The 25613-nt window shown below is 33.5% G+C and overlaps 1 protein-coding gene across 10 annotated transcripts in view; it reads right to left on the bottom strand.

The window, feature by feature from the left end:
* KIAA0825 (KIAA0825 ortholog) overlaps positions 1–25613 on the bottom strand; it is a 238784-nt gene that overhangs the window by 122115 nt on the left and 91056 nt on the right. For 9 of the 10 annotated variants that reach the window (XM_085568051.1, XM_085568057.1, XM_085568059.1 and 6 more), the window contains 6 exons: positions 24203–24393; positions 21704–21886; positions 19828–19941; positions 15487–15597; positions 10198–10337; positions 1260–1448 (listed from right to left, as the gene is read on the bottom strand). In XM_085568051.1, coding sequence (XP_085424177.1) covers positions 1260–1448; positions 10198–10337; positions 15487–15597; positions 19828–19941; positions 21704–21886; positions 24203–24393 — 928 coding nt within the window. The remainder of the gene's footprint in view (positions 1–1259; positions 1449–10197; positions 10338–15486; positions 15598–19827; positions 19942–21703; positions 21887–24202; positions 24394–25613) is intronic. The other variant, XM_021541538.3, reaches the window with a different exon arrangement.

The following is a 25613-nucleotide window of genomic DNA, read 5'->3' as shown; positions in this document are numbered from 1 at the left end:
TATTTAAGGTGTTCAATGTCTTCCTTTTTATATAGAAAACATTTAAATACTTTTTAGGCATCAATGAGGCAAACAGATATACCTTTTTTTTCTACTTTTTTGTCTTGAAATTATTAATGAAGTTGCATTTATTAGATACCCAAACTGCTATACCAAAGACAGTAAAGGAAAAGAAAGGTATTTCAGAAACAAAAATACATACAAATAATGGTCATCAAGAGAAACACAGCATGGCATCAGAAATTGCATGTTCAAAACACACCATCCTAAACACAGTTATTGACATTACAAGAAGTATCAATCTTCTCCACATTCTTAATACCACAGCAAATGGCAGTTTCTCCATTGTCATGGAGCTGCAATTGTCAGGCAGAGTCTTGGAGAGCATTTCAGAGAGATGTTTTGACATGTTAGATATTTAGATCCTTTGCTCATACTTTTGCCTCCCTCTACTTTTTGCTGATCTAATCATGCTCTTTCTGGAAGCTTCCATGCATCACTTCTCTGTTTTTCTTCCTCTTACCTGTTAAACTTCTACTTTTTGCAATCCCATTTTTCTCTGAGGAGTATCTGAGCACTTTTATCATAGTTTTCTATTTTGTGATGCTCATAATTCTATTTCCCCTCCTGCCTTTTCCCATTTTAATCCTCTTCTTTTGAGCTTTTAATCCATAATGTACAATATCACCCTTCTAAACCTCACCTCTCTTTTTGGTTGAATATTGTTTTGCCTTGGGGGTATAATTAGTTGTTCTAATAGTGAGGCCAGCTCTCTCCCTCAATAGAAAATTAAGAGGCTGAGTGCCTGTTGACAGTAGAGGCTAAATGCTTATCAGATTATTTCTCCCTTAGTATGAGAAGAAGTCTTCCCTTCTCTTTTTCCACTCTTCTTCCATGCTTCCGTACTTTTAAACTGTGGAAAAAATCTGGAGCAGTTGAATGCAAAGAGATGAAGAATCTCTACTACTAAAGACTTACAAAAACATTCTGCAGCCAGTCTGCTGGTAAGACAAACAATTTACGTCACTGGACTCCTGGTCAACAACGCTACTCTGGAACCTCTGCATTCTTCAAAATTTTAACCATTCCTACCATAGCCTGACTGCACAAAACCCTTCAAAACCACTATAATTTTGAAGTAAGCTAGCATACTTTCACCTGATTTATTATGGCAAAAATAATACTACATGTCTGAAAATGAGCAACATTTAACATCAGATTTGAAATGCTTATTAATAAATTAATAAATGAATAAAAACCTGTCATATTGTATAAGCAGTTCCACAGCAGCTCTTTTTCCATGTAGGACTCAAAAGCAATGCCAAGAGATTTCGGCGACAAAGTGCAGTAAGACAATACTGTGAAGATTGTTTCAATCAGAGTAGGGCTTTTGTTATTTTCCTGTCCCAAGAGAGAACTTTGTTCATCACAATTTAATGCTTGATTACCTTCAAAATAAACAAAAACATGATTTTAATAATTTCTAAGTAATTTAAAGTCTCAGTAATGGATAGTATTATTCAAAACAAACTTCTAAGTGTATCTAAATAATATTTCAAACAATAACACAGATACTGAAATCTGATCTTTTTCTGTCTAATGACAGTTGACTGTCTCCCTGAATTATATGTAGCCAATAAAAAAAGAAACTTAATCATGTTTTCAAACTATGGAATATGCCTACTTAATTAAAAATTAAATTGAAATAGATTGTAATTCAAAATTTATTATTTACTGAAGATTAATCTGTAGATTAAGATCTAAACTACAGAATCACAGTCAAAAATCTAATACTGCTTAACTCCTCTTTCTTATATAATAGTCATATGAAACAATAAAATCATATTTAGATATAAAAAAACTAAGAAAATTAGCAGCTCCATATTCCCCAAAGTGTGCTGGTTTTGTTTTTCAGTGTAAGTTGAAATTCAGAATAAAACAGTTCTACATAAAAAATTCTCAGCCCTGCTAAGCTATAGATTTTAAAGACAAGTAGATATTATCGTAGAGTTAAAAGAGAACTTCTTGCAAATACTTACAAATTTCTGACAATCATTGTAACACACTGTCCCACATATAACACATAAGGATGTGTTTAAAACTCCAGGAATCAATGCAATTCAATGACTTTGACTTGTGCTAAAGTGGAAGACCTGAGCTTCCCACCTGTTTGTGAAATATGCTTCTAATTGTGAGAACCAGAGCCATAACCTGTTAAATACTCTTAATTTAAATTTCTAGTTTGCAAAAACAGTGGTTTCTGTAAAAAGTATTTAAATAAAATTATACTATAAAATGTCATTGTTTTCTGCTAGTTTAGTTGTCTTTCCCTTTAGCAGCCTGTGGAGGATAAAGATGGCAGTCTTCAAAATCTACCATAATGGAAAATCATTGCTTTCAACCCATCTTTGAATGACTTGAGAAGTACAAAAAAATCTCATTTTACTCTCTTCTGAATTCCTACAACCTAATTAATCTATTACTGTAAATCATTCAATCTAGGTAGCAACCTTAGCAGAAACAGAGGATGTAGAAAGCTGAAAAACATGATCACTGATTTCATACCCAACAATATGTGGATTTTTTTCCCCAAGGCAGCAGACAGATCAGCAATAAGACAGTTTTTAAATTGGCTTTATTTTTCCTATGAGTTGAATGAGCTGACATATATTGTTTTCAATTCCAGATGCTTCTAAGTGAAGAATCAAATGGATTCCACTTGTTTACTCACAGCTTTTTCTTGCCTTAGATTTTTTCTTTTATATTTATTAGCTCACCTGTCATAACATTAAATAGTCATCTCAGTTTGAACTCCAATGCAGCCTTCTTGTTAATTATTACATAGTACAGAATTAATATGATAGATATTATACATACTGCCCTGTGATGCTTCCCTCTATACATTTTTATTTTTGTCACTGACTGCATTTGTATAGCAAAAGCCGATTTGTGAAGGGAACCTAAAACTCCCGTAGGTAGCTCAAAGGAGATGCTTCTATATTATCTTAGCAAGCCTTACCATTCATACATAAATGTGGCTATGCATTTATCTAGATACCTGCTAAAATAAAAAAATTAGCTGTTTGTTATTTCCATATAGCATGATATTCTATATGCATAGATACCCAAAAGATACCAAAACATATTAGAATACCACCCTTTTTAATGAGTATCTCTATAAGATACATATCTCTATGTATCTATTGAATAACAGCTATGCCCTAAACATTCACAATGAATCATTCTTCCTATGACAAAATAATGCACAATCTCTTGGGATACTACCATGTATTTGAAAGCATAACTTCAGAAAGGCAGACTTGCAAGTGCAATTACCCACATTTCTTTCTTACCGATAGAAATACCACCCAGTAATTTGCCAACATTATCACTCACCTAGCAGTCGTCTAGTCATAAAATGAATCTTGTTGAATTCAGAAAATCCTCTCTCTAGACCTCACTCTCCCCAGTCAATCCATACATGACAGCCAAGATACAAATAGTTATGCCGTCTTTTTTGACCAAAAGAGATAGTCAAAACTCAAATTCATATATGCTGTTTCACTCAGGAAGATGAATTGAAGATGGAACATATTATTTCTAATACTGTTCTTTAATTAGCAAGGAGCATGAAATTTTTGCTTTCCTTATTGAATTTAAAGGCTTATTTAAACCACATCAACTAATGAGGATATAAAGACTGCAAAAAGGATATACTTTATTTGTTTATAGAGTCAAATACTTCAGCAGTTTGTCTGCAGTACACTACATCCTCAGTGCTGCTTCTGTCACTGATTTTTTTTTCTGTTCATTCACTGTATCTGACCTGGTAGATCATGCTACTTTTCTATCACAGTTGCTCATCTCCAATAACAGCTAAAATCTATTGTAACTTTGAGCATGGCTTCATTTTGGCAGAAAGTGTATTATTTTAGTTTTAAATTCCAAGGAGAAATTTTACATTATAGATTCAGGGAGGAGTCACAGAATACTCTTGAGTTGGAAGGGACCCACAAGGGTCATCAAGTCCAAATGGCCAATATGGGGATTGAACCCACAACATTGTTGCTAACAGCACTGTGTTCTAACCAGCCAAGATCAGTAATATGATCTCAGGATCATATTACTCCTATCCTGAATAAAACCTAGATCTTAAACCTAAATTACCTACCAATTTAATACATTCCAAATAATAATAAGCCCTATATTAGCTGCTCCCTCTGAATCAAATAAATCCTAAATTTATGACAAGTATAAAGCTCAACATGGCAAAAAAGCTTTAACAATGTTTATAACATCTGCCCATAAATTATTAACATATCAGCAAACTACTTCTGTAGATATACATTACATGCCATCAGTGCCACAGCATTTATTTTCATTCAACTCAATTTAGAATTTTTTCTCCTTCAACAATTTACTTTCAACTCCATGAGAAGAAGCTTCCATTAATGCATTTCTGAGTTAGTAACTTCTGTAGAATCTACCTTAAGACCAATGGAAAAAACCCATTACTGTCAGAATACCTCCAGTAATGATTTTATGGGATAGCATGCAGCATGACATTCTGACTGCCAAAATTTTATGAGGCAATACTGAATGTAGTCCTATGGCCACATTAGCTCATTTGTGTTCCTAAATGTATTGGGACACTTACCTTCTTAAAACTTACACAGTCTAGACCTCTACTGTAGCAAGAAGTTCCTATCAGAACTTACTAAGTCTTTGGAAAGCTATCCATATGACCATATGTCACAGACACCAAGTCTATCCACACATGTATCAGACACTATCTTCACACACTGTCAAGAAAAGTTAAGGTATTCACAGTAGGGGTCCCCTACAGTTCAAATAGAAAATCCTATTTAGGTTTTTGGAAACTCCATGTTTTCTCTATCTTATCACTGGAAAATCACCAAATGGAATAGGATATCTGCATTAAGGTCCCTTTTTTACTTATTTTCCAGAAGTGTATCACTTCAATACATCCTTCACTGGTTATGCAGGTACAGAATCCAATAAGATTTTCAGGAGGTGTCTCTTTTAAAGTAATCTTCTAACTAACCATAAGGCTACCATGACACAGACTGCTATCATGAAGAGGCTAAGAAAACTTTCAGAGGTACCCACAAACCTAATATTGGACGATCCACAAATACTGGGAGGACAGATTCATTTTTGCACAAAGATACAAATTACTCTAAGTTTTGTGACCAACACTTGCAAGACTACTTTTCCCAAAATGGTGTATAGTTAAGCCATGGGACTAGGATGGTTGCTAGTTTTTTCACTTATGTGATAGACCATGACAGGATTATTAAATCCAAGGAGTCATTAGAAGAAAGTATAATGAAGTACAAGACAGTACAATGAAAGTATGAGAAAAAGGAATGACCCTCAAGAACTTGAAATAAAAGTGTCAAATGCTACAGCTTTTAAAAATGGCAGTTGTGATAGAGTTGGTAATCCATGTAAGGCATGTACATTTTCTTCTGTAATAACTTATTACTGCCACTAATAGTTCAGTCTCATAAATGAGGTCAATTGGTGAAGTTACCACTTTTCACTGTACTTTTAGGGTAAACAACAAAAGATAAGTGCTATTTACTCTTATGTGTCTAAAATGTAATTAAGTTTGATTAAAATTAATTAATATTTAAAAGTAACCTTAAAATGACACATTATACATTGTGGCAACCAGAGAACTGTTTCAAAGAGAGCAAAGAATTGGAGTGGGGGAACAAAATTCCAGTTCTACTAATACATTTCCAAGTTCTCTTCCCAGAAAATGGGTAACAAAAAATCAGTCCTAGAAAACTCTTCATTATCTATTAGTGTTTAGAAAGTTGTCTAATTGTCGTGGTTTGACACGGAAAGAGAATTTTTCCGGAAGGCAGAGGTCAATTTGGATATTGACCAATTGAAGGTGGGCATGCCTTTGAGAACACAGAGGGGTTAAAATCAGAATTCCCAGGGGAACTGGCTCTCTTTGGTTCCGGTCAGCGCGCAGTGCAGCCTCTCCCCTGCCCGGCTGTGGCTGGGTGGGGAGGGGAAGGCCCATGGCCTGACTGAGGTGGGCCCAGGGGTGGAGGGACTGGAACCCCCTGCAAGTGGAAGGGTGGAGAAATCTGGGATGTCTCCGTTCCCCACCCAGAGCCTCTTGGCAGTGGCAGCTTGTCAGCAGTTCACCTTGAGGAAGGAGAAGAGCAAGTGAGGGGGGGGACAAGGAGTGGCTTTTGGCTGGACTTTTTCCTTGGAAGCCACCGACTGAATAAATTTTCTGCTCCAAGAGAAACTTTATTTTAGGAGGATGCCAGTGAGCCAGAGACCTGCTTCAGCTGGGAAAAGACAGAAGTGGAGCGAACAGAGGAAAGTTAGGGGGTTTGTGGTGGTGCCCTCTGTCTTCAGAGAAGGAGAAGAGAAGAAGATCTCTGTTCTTGGACCCTCGGCCCCAGGGGGAAAATGGGACTGTGGTCCCAAAAAATGAAAAACTGAACTGTTGTTTCTTTTCCTCCTCTTGGCGGGGCATCCTTGAAAGGAAAAATCCTAAAAGCAGTCTGTCCATCCATGCATTGCTGGTGAGAGCACTGTGCATGGAAAGGAGCAGGGTCACCATGGCAAACTTTTCTCTGGGCGGTGCCATGTGTGACATGGAAGCACAGGATGTGGCAGCTGAGTTTCTTGGGGGGTCTGTGGCACAGGAGAGACTCTGTTCCCTCAATGGACTGAGTATTGATTGTTTGGGGGATGGAAACCTGATTGGGGTCCAGATTGTGTCTCACTGTGGTTTGTTGGAGTTGGGTGGTGGGAGGAGGAATGCTTTGCAAGGTTTTCATTTTGATCTTTGTGTGTGTTTTTTTTTCCTTCCTTTCTTTCTTTTATAGTAGTAGCTTAATAAAGTTTTTTTCCCGTTATTAAGCTTGGGCCTGCTTTGCTCTGTTCTCAATTGCATTTCACAGCATTCAACTGAGAGATTGCATTTTCATGGGGGCACTGGCATTGTGCCAGTGTCAAACCATGACACTAATGGTGCACCACACAATTATATTTTCTTGGTGGAAGCTTTCCCTCCCCCATCCTTCTTATGTGTGCAAGCTAATTGACCTCTTTTTGAAGCAAATCACATTTATTTGGGTCCAATTTCAGATTTGCAGCCTTAGACTTAATACAGAATATTTGTAAATGTCATATTTCAAAATTTTAGTGGGACCAAGTACATAATCTAAGATGATATGTACAGACTAAACAATACTATCTCCTAGTAGTATTTCAAATATGTATTGTGCAAGCCAAAAACATTAGGTGAAACTGCCAACAGCTTGGTCTTGCTGTGAAAGAAGATTTCTTACAGTTTATCTCTGCATGCCAATATTCACTTTAAGGTTGTTTGCAGAAAGACAAATTAAATTTCTGTAACAACTTGAGTCTCAAGTTTTTATGGTAATGAATAAGATTCTTTTGAAGATTAAAAAGCAACATAGTGCATTTGTTGACAATTTACCAGTGACAATTTCTTAGTGACCACTGTCACTAATTCTGCTGTTCAAAAGTGGCCAGGTGTCTACTGTCTGATGGGATCCCCTCTGAAAAATATTAATACTGTGTTGGGTCAGAGCAATCCAATAAAGCTATTGCTGTTTGCCTTATTGTGCAAAGAACAACTCCTGATTCCTGGAAATAATGATTATCAAAATAGAAGTCACAGACTGTTCCACTGGCATGATGTGTATTTAGTACAAATCTAGCAGAAATGCTCAGAATTCACTTACATCCTTCACAGTTTCATGTCGGCATTTGCTGGATTCAGCTACTTATTTTATACAGGCACCACTTCCTTTTTTCCTCTATTATTTGTTGCTTATCAAAATAATCCACTTCTACTTCACATCCATGAAAGGCAGTATTGGTTAAAACAATGTGCCAAGTAAATTGCAAAATAGTTTATTTTGACAGAAAATTAACACAGTAGCAGCAACCTTCACTATTCCTCTCTGAAAAGTCATAACACAGACCTTAGAGCCTTTACATACTCAAGAATGTCTTGAACAAAGTCACTGGATGTTGGACCTATAGAAAAAAACTCTAGGATTATATGACATTGTAATTTAAAAAACCTCAGTTATTTAGACTCGTAGCTTGTTACAGAGGTCAAATACACAAATCAAAATTTTCAACTATTTTTTTTCAAAATTGCCTCTATACTGTAGCCATGTGCACAATAAATGGTTGAGTTCTGGCAATTGTGATTCATTATCTTTAGTATTTTTTGACACAATATAAATATAGAGATCATATTTCCATATTTTAATTTTATATCTATTTCTTACATCATAATGCACAAAAAAATTACAAAACTGCACTTTTTCCTGTCCAGATAGTATATAATTACACTATATATTTAATATATTATATTATATTAATTATATTATATTATATTATATTATATTATATTATATTATATTATATTATAATTGTTATTATATTAATTATGTATATCATTTTCCTGTCTAGTTATTATATAATTATATACATGGATATATACAAATATGATATCCTTCTTGTAACATTTAGCAACATGAATCATGCATACATAGCCTCTCTACAAATACTCTTTCTACTAAAAAATCTTTGGCATTCCCAGCAGTACTCTTTGCTATGATGGGGAATTACATTCCTTCTGAACCTCCCATGGTACAACCATGAGAACAATGGGACTACAATGAAATGTAATGTATTTGAATGATGCCTAGTTTGAGCATCCCAAAGCATTAAAACAATACAGGAAAATTCATCAGTATCTAAGATTTTTTGCCTTCTGGCTGGTTTTTAAAAGGAAATGACTGAATGCAAAATATGTGAAAAGCTCTTCCTTCTTAAAAAATTCTTATGTAATTGAATACCAGGGCAAATTGCTCAAAAACTATGGTACAGGAGAAGGAATAAAGAATACATATTTTTTGTCATTAGACAATTAACCCCATTGAGATTAATTTAGATTATATGGATCATCACAGATATTGACTTTATCTAAACTGGAAGTTTATTCATTCCAATATTGAAGTTACATGAATAAAGCCAGTGTAAATAACACATTTTGTAATTCAAAGTCACGTAGATTTCCCTAAAGCTTAAGAGGTTGGTCAGTCAATAGACTAATACATTCTGTCACTTATTACCTGTAATAATGTAAACAGATAGTAAAACTCAATACTGGATTACACTAGGGTAAGGCTATGACCCTGATCAAACATTTGTCAGCCTTTGTAAAAGATGACATGTGTTTGAGTAGGCAAGCGTATGCACTGCAGGTCCCAATAAGATGTGTGACAGCAATAGAAGATGTACTCCTGACAAATATTAGACCATTTCAAAATGACAGAACTCAATCATGTTTTAGATAGATAGATAGATAGATAGATAGATAGATAGATAGATAGATAGAAAATATAAATATCTTAAATATTTTGTGGATGTAATAGTTATTTTGATAAACAGGAAGAATTTGTTTGCCAAAAAAATGAAGAAACCAAGACTCTCATATTCCTGCACAATTAAGTCAAAGAGGTGATTCTACCATTAGCTATTCAACAATACGATCATTTGATCTGCAAACTACTAATGGAAAGATTTGATAAAGTTTGTTGCTTCAAACTCAATACCATCAGAATTCAAATAAAAATTTGTAGAAATATCCTTTTATTTATTCTACTTTCAAAATAGCATTAATGACTTAACAAGCAGAATCATATATATGTAATTCTAGAATGCCTACAGCGACAAGCATAAAAATAATATCAACAAAATATCTAAGAAGCTTTCCACTGTTCAAATATAATTTTGAGAGTGTTCTTTTAGACTACTGATCCACAATTTTAAAAATCTGTGTACAGGAGTTTCAGTGTCAAAACTCCATAAATTTCAAATACATTTTGACTCTTTTGCATTAATGATAGCAGCCTATTTTATCAAATTGCAGTTTGCTTTGAAATTATTAATACACTGGTTGAGTGTAAATTCTCACTTAAAAAGCGATGCTTTTTCTATCTTTTTACTCATTCAATACATGTCCTATTGGTAAGTAAATGGGTACTTAACCCTCAAAATGGTTGTCAGCCTTCCTTCAGCATTTAAGTAGTTAAAAATTAATTTGTATTTCTCACTGATATTCTTATATGGATTGACAAGATCAATACTTACTTGAGCTTCTCAGCAAAATTTTCACTAAGAGACAATCATGGTGTAACAAAGTTTCCAAAAGCAAGTTCAAATTACAGTATGGCTGGGATAAAAGCAGCTTCAGAAGACCTTGGGCTGCCATTTCTCTGGCTGATGGAGTCCTTTCAAAATATAAGACAAAGATAGAAAGAATAATATAGTTAATTTATCTATGAAATTAATATCTTTTAATTGCAGATGTAACACTAAATCCCTTAAGTGTGAACTCTTCCTGGATTACTCTGAAAATGCTTACATGCTTCCTTACTTTAAGGCAGCTCAGAGAAAGACTTGCACTTAATTTCAACTAGTTAAAAGCAAACTGACATTTGTTACTCTGCCACAGTTAAATCTGATAGAAAACAACTGAGTTTATCTCTTTCATGGAACAGTATTTATTTTGCTCTACAATGAAAAAAGGAGGGATTTTTCCCCCTACAGTTGAATAAATGTAAGGGTATAATTTTTTAGTTTATTATTGCAGTAATTGTTGAGTAAGAGATCTGAAGTGTCTGTCCTTGATGAAGTGTATAAAGTGCTTAAGTAAAAGGCAGTGAAAATGCTCAGAGGGGGTGCAAAATACCAGTGTAAGTTGAGCAATTATTATGTGTCCTGAAAAATCCACAAGAAATATTAGATTAGTTGGTTTAGTGCTTTACCAGCAGGGAGAAGTAAAAAAGCACAGTACAAATCCATTAGCTTTTAAAAAGATTGCAGTTTATTTTCTTTTTGTGACTTCCATGTTCTGCAAAAATTGAGATTTCCAAATATTATTCCAGGGCTTACTCCAAACACAGCCAGTGACCCAACACCAATCACTGAACTCACATTACAGTTAAATGAAAAACAAACAAACAAATCTGTCTTGCCAAATGTTTATCACCTATGGTATTTAGCATTTTCTTGAAGCATTTTTAAAAACAAATTTTCAAAATTGGGTTTTCAATTTTTTTTTCTTTAATGTGTAAGTTTTTATCAGTTTGAAGATTCTTTTGAAATGAAATTTCAACAGATGTTTAGCCACTGTATTATTTTTTGGCTACAAGTTTATACAACAATTGATAACATTGAAACTTTATACACCTCATAAACTTTTATGCACATGTACATTTTACATGCCTGATTTTAAGGACTTCATATGCATTGACTGGGCAGATATAAATATTACCTGCTAGTATGCAAAAAACAGCTTCAGTTAAAACCTTCTTCATAGGGAGGTTTTCAATCTGACATTTTTCTGTCAGACTAGGGAAGTCTTTATATGCCTCTGCTCAAACAATTTATGTGCCATTTACATATGACTTTTGGGACAGAATTAAAATGGGCTCATATAATAGTTCTAACAGAGGGGTACCTCTCCATTAAGTTGCATGTTTTCACAAGTTCTGACTTAGCAAAGTGTGCCACCTCCCAAATATGCTTGAATGTACGCATGAAAAAAATGGATTAACTGCACAAGTATTTCACAGTTGAATCAAAGCTGCTATTTATACAATATACTCAACACAAACCTACAAGTTCTGGAAAAGAAAATGTCAGCTGATATACTCCTCTAGTGTAGTCCCTCATATATCTGTGTTTCCATTACCAGAAAAAGCAGTATGCCACATATCTTGCTGGGCAGCCTTGAAGTCACCTAAGGAAACCATAGCACCATCTTCCAGCAGGGGCCTTACATCCCACTATTACGACAAAGCTCCACTGTAATAGTAATTTTAGTAAAGGAACCTCAGCCTTGCTCTTTTAACACTAAAACAAATACCTCTAACTTCATAAGCAATGTCTGTGCCAGGAAACCTCATGTATAGCTTTTGTGATTTCCATCTGGTACTTTATATGTTTTGCTGACAGTGTAGCACTAACTCTAACTCTACAATTATATTTGAATATTAGCACATACTGGATTCAAGCAGTATGTATCAAAAATATACACACATATACATTTAAATCTTGATAGAACTTGCAGTCAAAGTATATTCTCCATATTTAGAATACATATGGCATTAAGACATTAGGATTTTGCATTATTAAAATAATTATCCTAATTTCTGTGTGTTCACGATTAGTCCTATATATATAATCTAATGCAAATATAATCTATATATAATCTAATAAGTAGTTAGTAATTAAAGTTAAAATTTAAACAGTTACTATATTCAGGCCAGTTTAATTTTTTTTCTCTTCTTTAAATGTCATGTTATCCTATCTAATAGGGTCATTAATTGCCTTCAAACTAAAAGATAAGTGACAAGTTGGATCAATTAGATTTATGAAGAATAATATTTTAAATTCCTATAGAAATAAATTATATTTTCAGATTATCTGAATTGGAAAAAAAACCTGTCTGTCATTGACCAGATGGGAAGTTATCATGTTGTAATATACACCAGTTCTTGGCTCTTAAAGCATCTTGCAAATTGAAATGTACAATGGTGTGACTCACTTACAGGAAAAATAAAATACAGCAGACATTCCCTACAGCCATGAAGCTAGCACCAATAAATGCACTGAGAAGTTTTCTAACGTGCATATGGAGAGACATATGTTCTCTCATCCTCATAGCTCAGGACTAGTGAAAATAAGACTAGCCTCATAAAAAGTGACAAAAGGTGAAGTATATATAAATATCATACATATAAATGTCCTGTTTTGTACAGTAGAAGGAAAACCCTCCAACTTTGATTTGCAAATGCAAATGAGACAAAATGAGGCAAAAAATGAATCACAATTAGCAATGAAGGAATCACAATTAGTAACTAAATAAATTTATCTGAATAAATAAATAAATAAGATTATTATCACCAAATGATCATTAAGGAACTGTAATATAAATTATCAGTAATTCTTTAGTTTGATAACCAACCATATTATTTTGGTTTCAGGAAACGGGAAGGGAAGGGAAGGGAAGGGAAGGGAAGGGAAGGGAAGGGAAGGGAAGGGAAGGGAAAGTTCAATGAACTTAGCAATTAATGTTATAATGCTATAAGATGTTATAATGTTAGAAGATGTTATAAGACAAGTAGATATGCTAATTCATGGTAACAACTTTGACACTCTTGTTGGAGTCAAATTGATAAAATTAAACAAAATGTAGTCATTTTCAGCAATGAAAAATAACATAGGAAATCAAGTTACATAGTAAACAAATTAATTGCAGGAACTACCAAAATTTTGCTTTGAAATAGCAAGCTTAGGAAGTCTAAATTCTAGATAGCTAAATGTATGACAGGTTAGAGTTGTCATTTAAAAATTAGGTGGCCACATTTGAGAGGTAAACAAAGGCCTTTGCTTCAATTTTGTTAGAGAAAGTGGACATAATAGACATAATACGTAAAATCGGAAAACAACCCATGAATAATTAGTGTGCTCTGAAATACAATTTTCTGCAATATTTAAATATAATGTTTATTTATAATGTTCTAAAGGCAGGGGATAAATGATGGGAAAAAAGGTTTCATTAACAGAGAGTATAAAATCAATGAAGAAAACTAGAACACCTCAGAATTACTCATTAGATATAGAGTCCTTCACTTTTTTTTTTTAAATAAGCAGCTGAAAAGTGTGTTGTTAAAAAGGAATATTAAGTATTTTACCAATATAATTCACTCATTATCACCAGGACAGTATGCAAGGCTCTCTCTATATATGGATTTTTCTCACAAAGGTACACTAATTGTATCTTCTCAGAGATGTACTTTCTTTTGTACTTCACATTTTCCTGTTTGTTGTCCAAGAAGTTGTGTACTTTAGTACCCTTCTTCCACAGAAAATAAGTGCATACTACATAGCTCTGGAATAGTTTTCTGCTATTTATTCATATCTATCTTAATTCCGTCTCTGAAAAGATAATCATGTCAGACTGAAACAGTACCAGAATTTCCTTTACATACTGTTACACAGTATAGGGTACTCACTTGTGAAATCATCATCCAAAACTCATACTTCACAGTATAATTTAAATTTTGAGATCTGGCCTTGCATGAGGACATCAAAAAATTTATTGTATTTTCTACAATGAATACTTAATGAAGCATAAATCTTCCAGAAATGGATGACTAGATTCCTTTCTAACACAGTCATTCGCTCTACTGTATCCCTCCTTCTCCTTTCTCTCCAACCACGCATAACTTAAAAATCACTGACAAAGTTCCTTGAAGCTTGATAAACACACATGATCTTTCACACTTTATAAGAACTTAAATTATTATTTCAAGCAGGACACATTCTGAATTCAGCAGTTATTCAACTCTGTTTGGCATGTAGTCAGCAAACCACATGATTCTGATGCAGTCACACCATATATTGTCTCTGGTTCAGCAGATATCAGAGGCACTAGGGAAGGAGAGAACAGGACTGATGACACCTAGTTAGGAGTGGAGCCTATGGAGAGAAATCAGCATGTTTTGTGTAGTATGGGGCAAAATTATAGGGAAGATATTTTCATACACAAAGTAAAAGATACTATGTGTACAAGGAAAGAGGTAATAAATCCCAAGCATATCAGTCATCCATAGGTCACCATTCATTTGATAACGTACTCCTCCAAAAGATAAAAATACTTTATTGGAAAACACATCTCACAAAACATCTCACAAAAGCAGCTTTTCATAAAAATGGAGAGTGAAGACCTTTCAGGAAATAACTTTAAAAATGAGGAGAGGGAGGTAAAGGCGTTAGGAGAGGATCTACACTGGTGTGGGAGTGCTTCAGTTTCAAAATTAGAAAGCAAACAACAGCACAGCTGGTAGCATCTATCTCCTATGTCACTTGTCATTATATGCAGTGACACAGACAAGTAAAGCTTTTGCTTCTAATCATTCAAAAAACTCCAAGAAATTCAACTACAATTAAGCAGCATGTTGTTCAATGAGTTATTTATGTAGCAAATATTTTTTTAAACTACAATCCTAAAAGAAAGGCATACATTCTTTATCTCCCCTTTAATTACAAGTCCTTCAAAACAGCAACTGTGCTGAGTTTCTGTATTATCAAGAACTATATATTCTTTAATTAAAGCCGGAAAATTTTACAGGTAATTCATATATCAAACACAATTAATAAACTAGCAAAATACAGTGCTTTCAGTGCAACGTTTCTTCAGACTCTCAAAGATTAGAGAAATCTGTAATTAATTAAAAAATTATTCTATGATTTTAAAAATAAGAGTATTAATTAGACATTTATTCAGATATGCTCTTCAAAATGTAACAATATTTGACTAATACTGACTATCTGGTGATCCTTTTACAAGACTCAACTTTTGATACTCACTTCAGAAAGAAAAGACAGGATGACGGTATGCAAAATAACCAGTGTAATGGATGATAAAAGACTTCTGAAAAATCTTGAGGAAGATGTTCATCAGAATTATCCAGAAATGTCCTGGAAGAAATCAAATACTTCCAAATTACATAGGAGCTGGAAAATCCCCTTGGATCACTACTAAGTATGTATATATGAATAGAAGACACAAAACACCTTATGATAAATACTATTAATATATGTATGCAAACACATAATTGCAAATCTATGCACTGTAAAAAATATAATTATATATTTTTATTCACTTTCACTCTTTGAAACTCAGTATCTAATAACTGTTATTCAAGTTCTCTTCATATTTTTTTCCTATATAATACATTTTCAAACTATGTTTGAATAAGCAAATTCAATAAGTAAATTTATCTTCAGTTACTCATTTCTATAGCTCTCTTCTTTCTGCATGACAAAATTACATAGTATTTTCAACACTTCTATAATAATGATATGTAAAGTATCTTTTGAAATTATACTGACTGACACACAAGCATATATAGACTTTGGATTAAACTGGACAAAAATTTGAACTAGAAGCTTTGGACCTTCACTGGCTTGAGAGAAATGGAATACTGGTTATTTTCAAGTATAAAGGACTGGAGAAGAACTAGATTGTGACTAGATGTCAATTTTGCAGTACTTCACTTAAATTATGTGAGAGGCAAAACCTACAGATACTAAAAATTAAATATTTTATTAATTAATTAAATGATGGAATTACAGATTTATGGTGTAACAGGTTTCTATATTTACTATTTGACTTTAATTATTGTTTAGTAATAAATTATTAGTATTTGTATAACTTTCTAGTAGCCAATAGGATTCAATAATGTGAGATAGTATTGGATGCCCTGTGGCCTCTTCCCTTTTTATTCTCATTTACACTGCCTACAATTCCAGCAGAGAGGCATTCCAGCCTCTATTAAATATATGAAATATAAACAATTATTACTTCACAAGCATCTTACTTTTCATCTTACTTGGCTGTGAATTTTTTATCTTTCATCTGAAGTAATTCAGAATTATAGCCACATGTCTATTAGATGAAAGGAGAGAATTATCCTTTTTCAACAAGAAAGGTAGCTGTATATTTCCTGAATGTCTCCAAAAGATAGGCTGTTTTATTTGGAAACCATTCTTACTAATTAAAAAAAAAATGAAATAATTTAATACAGATCTTAAGTTAAAAAAATCTGAGCAGAAGGATTAGCACAGTCTATTTGTGCTCTTTGTGAATTCATGAAAACCTGAAGATTAAAAATAAAGCTGAGATTTTAATGTAGCCAAAAGAAGAATGCAAACTTGAAAAGAATTATTTTAAGGACAGTAATTTCAATATTGTGAAAGCAAAAAACAAACCTTATTGTCTCTCATCCACTGAAATATTGTTTTCTGAATATAGCAAAGTATAGAGCAAACATCCTCCACAGAAGTGTGATAACTACATTTTGGTTAGTAATCTAATTTAAAAAAAGAGGACCGTATCTTGTGTATTGGTTGTGTAGGAACTGTTTGACAGCATTCTGGTCTAAAGCAGCTTGTTAAGTATGACTTCTTAGCTGTATCCTAAGGAGAAACACAGGGCAGATTTTTGGATTCTGACTTACTTGCTTATACCAAAATCTCTACAGAAATTTTTAAAGTGAGACAGAAATAATCTGATGGTTTTAAAGATTATTTAAATATTAGAATAGCTTCAAATACATTAAAAAATCAAGTGTCTGATGATAATACAGTAATTCTCATGACAGCATTTCTTAATGTTCACTGCTGGCTAGGTAATTCTTGCTATGAAAGCCCAACTCTGTGCCAGATTGTTGAACTCTACTCTTCTGACAGAAATATAATAATAGGTAGTAGGGCATTTGTTTTTGTTTCAAGTTATGCTAAACCAGCTGCCTAGTATCTCAAAGCACTGGACAGCTGATTTAATAACAAAGCAAGATTTCAAGTTACAGTTGGTTTTATTCGTCAATAGAGAATGACAAGGTGAGAACTGATCCTGTAAGCCTGAGTGCAGGTGTGAAGAAATGAGATGCCAGCAAGATGAATCCAAACAGTATTTATTTGTAGTGTTTGTATGATTTCTCTCTGTATAAGGAATAAACATTACTAAAAAGCAACTTCATGAGTTATAACTCATACTAAAGAGAAATGTTTTCACTGTTTAATATTGAATAACATTGAATTTACAACAATATAGATAAATTTTGCCAATAGACTCTCTATATGCTTCTCTCAACATTTAAATAACTTACCCAACTTCTTGTTGAGAAAATAAGATCCAACAATTCATACTATGAAATCACTAAAGGGTGTATCCACTTTACTCTTTATATTCTTCTTTACAAGACTTATCATTGCCTACTCAGTACAAAAGGCTAAAGAATATCAAAACAGGCACAAAATAGATCTGCACCAAACTGACCAACCCTGAATCTGAGGCAGAACACAGTCTCTACTTTGAGGCCGAGATAATTTATTCCTCTACAAACTTATGAGTAAAGAATGGCATTGGACTCTCCTGTGCATTCACAGGCAGTACTGAAACTGTATGATCCACTACATGAAACCCCAGCTACTGAGTAACTGACAACAATCTTGTTGAAAGTAAAACAATGATGGTTGCAAATTCATAATTATGAGAATCTTCCTATTTCAGAGGCTTGAGAAAGCAGCAAGAAAATAGCAACACTCAATAGATTTGAGGAGCACATTCTAGAGACTCATTGTTCAACAGGTCCTCAACAATGCCGACAAAAGCTGATAGAGAACACTTGCTTAGCAGATTTTCAGGTGACACTAAACTGGGGGAAGCAGATACAGTAATTAACGCAACAAACAGCTGAGTGCCTACTCATGGAAGACTGGCCACCAGAAATTCACAAAACTGACTGAGGCAAAGAGCAACTGTTTACTTCAACTACAGAATTACAACAACCTAGGCTGGGAACTGACTTGCCTGAGTGCCACGCTACCCAATCATAAGCCTGGGGTTTATGGTCAGCAGGGCGCTGAAGAAAAGGCAACAGTGTATTATCACTAGAAAAAATACAAGCCACACACTGGGCTGTATTAGAAGGAACACAGCAACTAAAACAAAGATTATTTCATCTGCTTGGCAACAATTTAAGCCTTACCTAGACTATTTCGTCCAGCTGTTGGGGCTACAAGAAGAACGTGAGGAAACTGGAGAAGACTAGACTAAACTGAATAGTCTGTAAAAAAATGTTTGAAGGCCCTAGACTCCTTTACCGTGGTGAAGAACTGGCTAAAGTGTCAATTTATGTAATGATAGTCTACAACCACCAAAACAGTAATTACACTGACCCATTTTCTCAGTGGGGCTGATGTGATACAGTAAATTATAGCCAGCAGCTTTGAGGGCTCACACTAGATACAAGGCAACATTTTGCACTAAGGCATCACAGCTGTGGAGCAGGCTTCACAAAAAGTTGTAAAACTTCAGCTCCTGGAGGTTGGCATGTGTCAGTTGAGCCAGCCAAACACAGTCATGTTTGACTGCTCTTGCTGATTGCTCTGCTTTGAGGAGGAGGCTAGATTAGAAAACCTCTATCAGTCCTTTCCAACCAACATTTCCATTATGCTAAAGATACTTCAGAAAGCCACAGAAGGGTGGAGAAAAATGAAGCACAGAAAAACAAGTATTAAACCCTGATGGCCCAAGATTCATAGCTGAATTATGGACCAGATCTAAGTAATCTTGTCATATAGAAAAGGAAGTCTAGATCACAAAATTAGGAATGGGAAAATAGTCACCTTATCTGAAGTCAAGGATATTACTAATTTTTCACCATCATTATGGTTTTGTTCAATTTCCACAAAATAATCAAGAGATTTAAACGATTTTAGTTCACTTAAGCAATAGAGAGTACAGCCTCTCTAGTAAGTTGGAAATGAGGCAGTCATAATATTATACAATTTCTAGAAAACAATGTTTCATCATTGCCACTTTTATGATTACACAGAATTTTCCTGAAAAGTCTAAAGATTAATTGACTTCTAATCACTTAAGGAAAAACTTCCAGTACAAAAAGACAGCATGACAGATTTAAAAGAAAAGATTTCACTTCCAGTTAAGTTTACCAAATGTGTGAAAGATATAGAGCCAAGACAACAGATGGAAATTATGATTATACAATATACTTGCAGAAAAAATTGATGAAAGATTAATATTCCTTAAAAGTCAGGTGTAACTTTTGAATTTATTATTGATAGATTCTTAATGTAATGAACTATGCATACCCCAGTAAACAATACACCTAGGTACTTCACCTAAAATTCACTATATCAAGGTGTTTCCAATTGAATATAATTGGAAGCTGATTGGCTAAACCATTTTCTTCTTTGTTCTCTGGACAGTGGGTCAGGTTAACTGACAAATATTGTCTGCAATTAAATATATAAAAAAATAGTTTCAATAATGGCGCCTCACAGATTGTGAAAATACAATTTCTAAATAGAAGTTCTTTTAAAAAAATCCTATTTTATTTACTGTAAAACATACATTGTCTATATGGAAATGGTCTTAAGTGTTATTAATTTTTGTAACTCTATGTAACAAAATAAGGCAATATTTTGTGTTGTCTTTAGACAAAGCTGCCATATTTTGGTGGTGATTTGCACAGTACTTTGTAGTAAATTCAATGAGCTGCTACATTTGGCACATGTCAAGGTTTTGTTCTCCAGATCAGCAAATTCAGGTAATGAAATTCACATCCCTAACTCTGAAAGCTATATGATCAAGTTTTTTACCTGCAGCATTTTACATAAAATAAAAAGCAAGCTCTTCATTGGCACTTTGTTCTGAAACTCCGTGAGTTCTACAGCAAGCACACATTTTTTATCATGCTATATATATATATATATATATAAATATGTAAACAACATTGATGAGGAGGAGACTAGAATCACTTTAAGAGACAAATTATACAGCATATTTACTTTGGTCTACCGTTTTATGGGCTTTCATAAAGGAAAGATGAAATGTCAAAACTGACAGTAAAAGCAGTTACAGGTACTCCAAGGTCCTTTCCTCCCTCCATTTCTACTGCCATAATAGGACTAACTATTCTGTTCCTGAGTCACTTTCTAAATTGCTATTTATTCATAAGCCTTTGTTATATAAGATCAAACAACCAGTTACAATTCATTTTTGCATGTTCTTTAGAGCACACAAATATTAAAATGAGCCCACAGCCCACACATAACTAAAAAAAAAAATTGTTAAAGAAGTTTGTATGTAGGAAGTCTCCACCCTAGTACTACCTAGAATTTTCTTATTTTGAATAATTAAGCAAAAGCCAGTCAAATAGGATATGACTTCATTAGTTGGGGTTTTGTTGTTCCTATTTTTAAAATTTGTGGTCCCACTTTGTATTGTCTCTTACACCAAATTTACAGATTAATTTTATTAACAAAGACTTAGACCCAATTTCAGTGCAAGTTACATGTCTATTTTTTACAGTTGTGACTTGTGAAAACATGATTTTATAAATATGGACATTCTACATTCTTACATTTTTAACGACATTTATTGCAGCATACTGGTTGTATAACCAGATGATCATTTTAGTAAATTACCTTTCCATTCCTATACTTCTAGAAACATTATCAGAGGACAACAGAACCTTCTGATTTAGCTGAAAGCCTGAAGCAGATAAATCTTAACTAGTAAGATGATTTCTTTTAAACTGATGAATGACTAAGTCCTTTACACCCTTGCCAAAGTATTTGGTACCATAGTAGTAAATGTTTTCAGATCAATAAGACCATATTTAAAAAGAAGTATGTCCTAACTGAAAAAATACCTTGCAAATTTGGGTCAGTAATAATTAATACAATTCTACTGGCTGTCCACAGAGGAAATCAACCCAGATATTCACTGTGGTCTACATTATTAACAGAAAAAAAAATGCACGGCACTGAAGTTTGATCTAAAGCTAATAAAATCTCAGCAGATATAACTGGGCTTTAGATAAGATCACAAAAAATAAGTATAGGATCAAACTGAGAAATAGACAAAGATTATTAAAATGTGACAATACTATGGATTACATTTGATTACAACACAAAAATTCATCTTTGTAAATCTATCCATATGAGCTCAAGAACCACTTTATCTCAAATTAAATGTTTATTTCATACTCACTCATACAAATTCTTCAGTGGCGAAGTTAAAATAGCCAGCACAGAGATCAGACTATTGCAGTGGCTATGTATTTTATAGATCTTGAGATTTCTGTCTTTGTCTGGATTCAGAAACTCCTGCACAGAACTACAAATTGACCAGATCATATCTTCAGTGGACATCAAAATTGCTGCAATATCAATTCTGTAGGCAAAAACAGCCCAAGAATAACATTTACTTAAGATACCTTGATAGTGGTAAATTCCAATTAAACAGACATTTCTTCTGACAGGATAAACACCAAAATCATAACATGGACTTTAAATTTCCTCTTCAGTGATGAAGGAAATCTCCACCCACTACTCTGTAAAAATCAACCGTTTCACAGAGGAGTTGTTATTGAAACTAGTAAAAAGAAGACTTAAAAATTTGGAAATGTCCTTTCTCAAAGGACACTGTCACTAGGCATGTACAATTTACATTCTAAACTACAAGTTAATACATATAAATTTTGTTTTCTTATAATTAAAATGTATATACTATTTTCAAATCCTGGGGCAAAAAATAGGAACAAAGTAACTTAATCCTCAATTTGCAAAACTACCTCCATGCAACACTGTACAATGTAGAACATTTCTGAGTCAGTAATCTATTGCCTGTTGATAGTGGCTAGCAGAGCACCATATATCATTGGCCTGAACAACAGCAAGAACCCAATCTACAACAACATAATCTCACTAAACTATGCTGACACACAATATGCAGGAAACATGTGAATAACACAAAAAATATGGGAGGTATGAAGTTGGACTTTAAAAACTACTTAAGTACCTAAAAGCCATGGATACACTTGTGATCATATGCATTTTTAAGGATCATGATATTTTTGAAAAATCTAGGCAAACACACATAAGCAGACGGTTATACATCTCTTATACACCACTTATACATCAGTTCTCTGCCATTTGAAGAACTATTGGGAGAAAATATACCCTCACAAACTACAACAATATTAAAAAAAACATGTAAAGATTCTGTGATAAAAATATATTGAATTAAATTGAATATTTTTTTTTTCATTTATTCATAACTGGATAGATCAATTTACTTAGTGAAAAATTCAAGAATCACCCTAACGAATATACAAATTTTCTATAAAATGACAATGTAAAAATTCTTTCTTGTTCAGTAATTTGAAGTAAATTCATGTAGAATTGACTAATACGATATTTAAGTAATATTGTATTTTTCATATTTCAGGGAACTTTTTCCCAAAAAAAAAAATTTCCAGGCAAGTTTTCAGAAAACCTCTCTGTACCGAAAGATACAGAAGAGCCTGATTACAGCAAGTTATTGCAGGAACAGAGCGCACAAATATGTACGTAGAATAAAATTTCACTTTTTTCCTACCCATTTCAAGAGGGTCATCTTGTGCAAGTTACTTGAGCTTTCATGACAATAGTCCTTTTCATAATAAAACTTGAGATGACAGCACATAACTCTTAGGTCACACAGAACATGGACCTGGTAAGTGTCTCTAACCCTCTAAAATCACAAACTCTTTAACTCTTCTAGGTGGTGCTGTGCAGTAAGACTAAAGGCAATGGTCAGAAAATATGCAGAGGAAGTTCCACCTGAATATGAGGAAGAACTTCCTTACTGTGTGGGTGACCAAGCTGGAACAGAGTGCCCAGAGAGGTTGTGGATTGCTCCTCACTGGAGACATCTAAGAGGACTGTCTGGACTTGGCCTTGTGCTATGTAATCTGGGATAACTCTGCTTGAGCAGGGAGGTTGGACCAGATGACCCACTGTGGTCTCTTCCATCCTCACCCATTTTGTAATTCTCCATGATTCTGTTAGGATAAATGCACCTGTTTATTCAGTAAAACAAGATATTAGATAGAAAGGACAAAGATAGGATTAACTTCCTCTTGAAGACACCTGCTTTAGTATTTCTCAGAAAGACTGTACTCACTGGTGAAACATAAGAACTGCAACAAGAAAAACTTCCAATTTCTTATTTTCTAAAATGACAGCAAAAGGAATAGCCTCTTTCTCCTCTCTCTTTCTACACCACTGGCATCATTCTGACAAATGTTTTGATGTGACCTTGTAGCTCTTTCACTTGCAAAACTCTATAAAAACACAAATTCTACAGAAACTCATTAAATTTTCTTAATGAATCCTGATATGGTCAAGTCTGTCCACATTTTTGTTGCATTACCAATCCTCTGTGAACTTTCATTGTGAGGCTTTTAAACCAATCAAGCAGTTTATGGAACAATTTCACAGAGTTGAAAGAGGCCTTTGATTCTGCCCAGTTTGCAACATAAATACAAAATATACTTAAATATACAAAATAAATTTTATTAAAACAAATATCAAAATGCATAGATTTAGTCTATCCCCTTTGTCATGTTCATTAACATTGAAATTTGAATCAAAGCAGTGAGTAACAGAAAACTAACATTTACTTCTTTCATCCATCAAAACGGTGCATTAAATATACAACCATTACCTGATTTGTGGTGTTCTTTTGTAACTGGGACACACCTGACAATATCTGGAGGACAGAATATCCAAAGATTGCTCTAGTACATCTGTAAGAATCTCCTGGGCTGTCTTTGGAGGTAGAATAGTCCATAGATCATGATGAAGAGCACAACAGAAGTAATGCCACATCTGGACAGAGAATGAGCATCTTTCCCCCTATCAAAACCACCACACATTACATAACAAAAACACACCTTCCAAAATGGCAATTTAACTCCTATAGGTCTAATTAATTAAATCTGAAAGGAAATAGCTAAAGACTTCCAGGAATATGATGGCAAAAAATGGTGCTTGAAAAGATGTGAGACATCTTTATTTGCAAGGAAACACATGTTGCATTTCAGTCACAAAATTACAATTCTGCCACAAAATAAAACCACAATATTTGAAATCTTATATCTTCAATTAACCTATTCTCAAAATCCATAGTGTTGTAAGTTTAGTTTAAAAACATAGACAGTATTCTATACACAGTAGAATAGTCAGATAAACTTAACATAGTAGTTTCTTTGTCTGCGAAGAAAATAATTATTTAAATTACTTAAGCATGTGTATTTACCCAGATGCAGAAATGCTATGCATGACCACAACTGTAAAACCTTGGTAATATATAATAGATATTATATATAATAGATATGTGAGAAGAGAAGAACTAAACTATTAAACTGACAATAGGAGATATTCAGATTGTTTTAGTAAGATATTTTTTTCTCTTTTAATTTGAATATATTGAAACCAAACATTTGGTTTCAAGGAAGCATCATGGCAAGGAAGCATTATTGGCATTGATATTTCATTGTCTAAACAGATATATCCCATCAAGACACAGAAAAAAATACACAGGAGTCAAAATCACAGCATTTATTCCATAATATTTCTAAAAAGTACCCAGGAAATATGTTTCACATTTAAATATTTTAACTAATGTCTATTCAGCAAATAGCATTATCATGAAGCTTTTTGAAAACAGAGACTTCATTTTTCAGTTCCCACATCCCAAAGGAACTGAGAAATATTTTAAGAATTTGTTGCTATTTTATCATTATTAGAAATATAAAATAACCCCACAATTTTTAAAATGCTTTTAGAATTTGAAAGTAAAAAATAATCTACCTTCTTTTTATATATATTAGCATGAGCGTTAGCAGATTATTGGAAGTTGTCACTATTTGGTTTTCCTCTGACATATTTGAAGTGCATTTTGTATTAAAAAGTGGCAAAAATTATGACAAAGAACAAAATAAACAAGCTTGTTGAAAAGTTTTACTTTTTAACTTTGCAATTATAAACACAAATTGTTTCCCTTTCTTTGCTTTGGTTTATTTAACTAATAGCTCTTTTCCCCTTTTTTAGTATTGTACCTCCACTGCAGAAGC

The sequence above is a fragment of the Lonchura striata genome, chromosome Z (assembly GCF_050655825.1).
Source record: "Lonchura striata isolate lonStrDom1 chromosome Z, ASM5065582v1, whole genome shotgun sequence".
NCBI lineage: Eukaryota > Metazoa > Chordata > Aves > Passeriformes > Estrildidae > Lonchura > Lonchura striata.
This window is presented reverse-complemented; position numbering and strand designations above follow the sequence as displayed.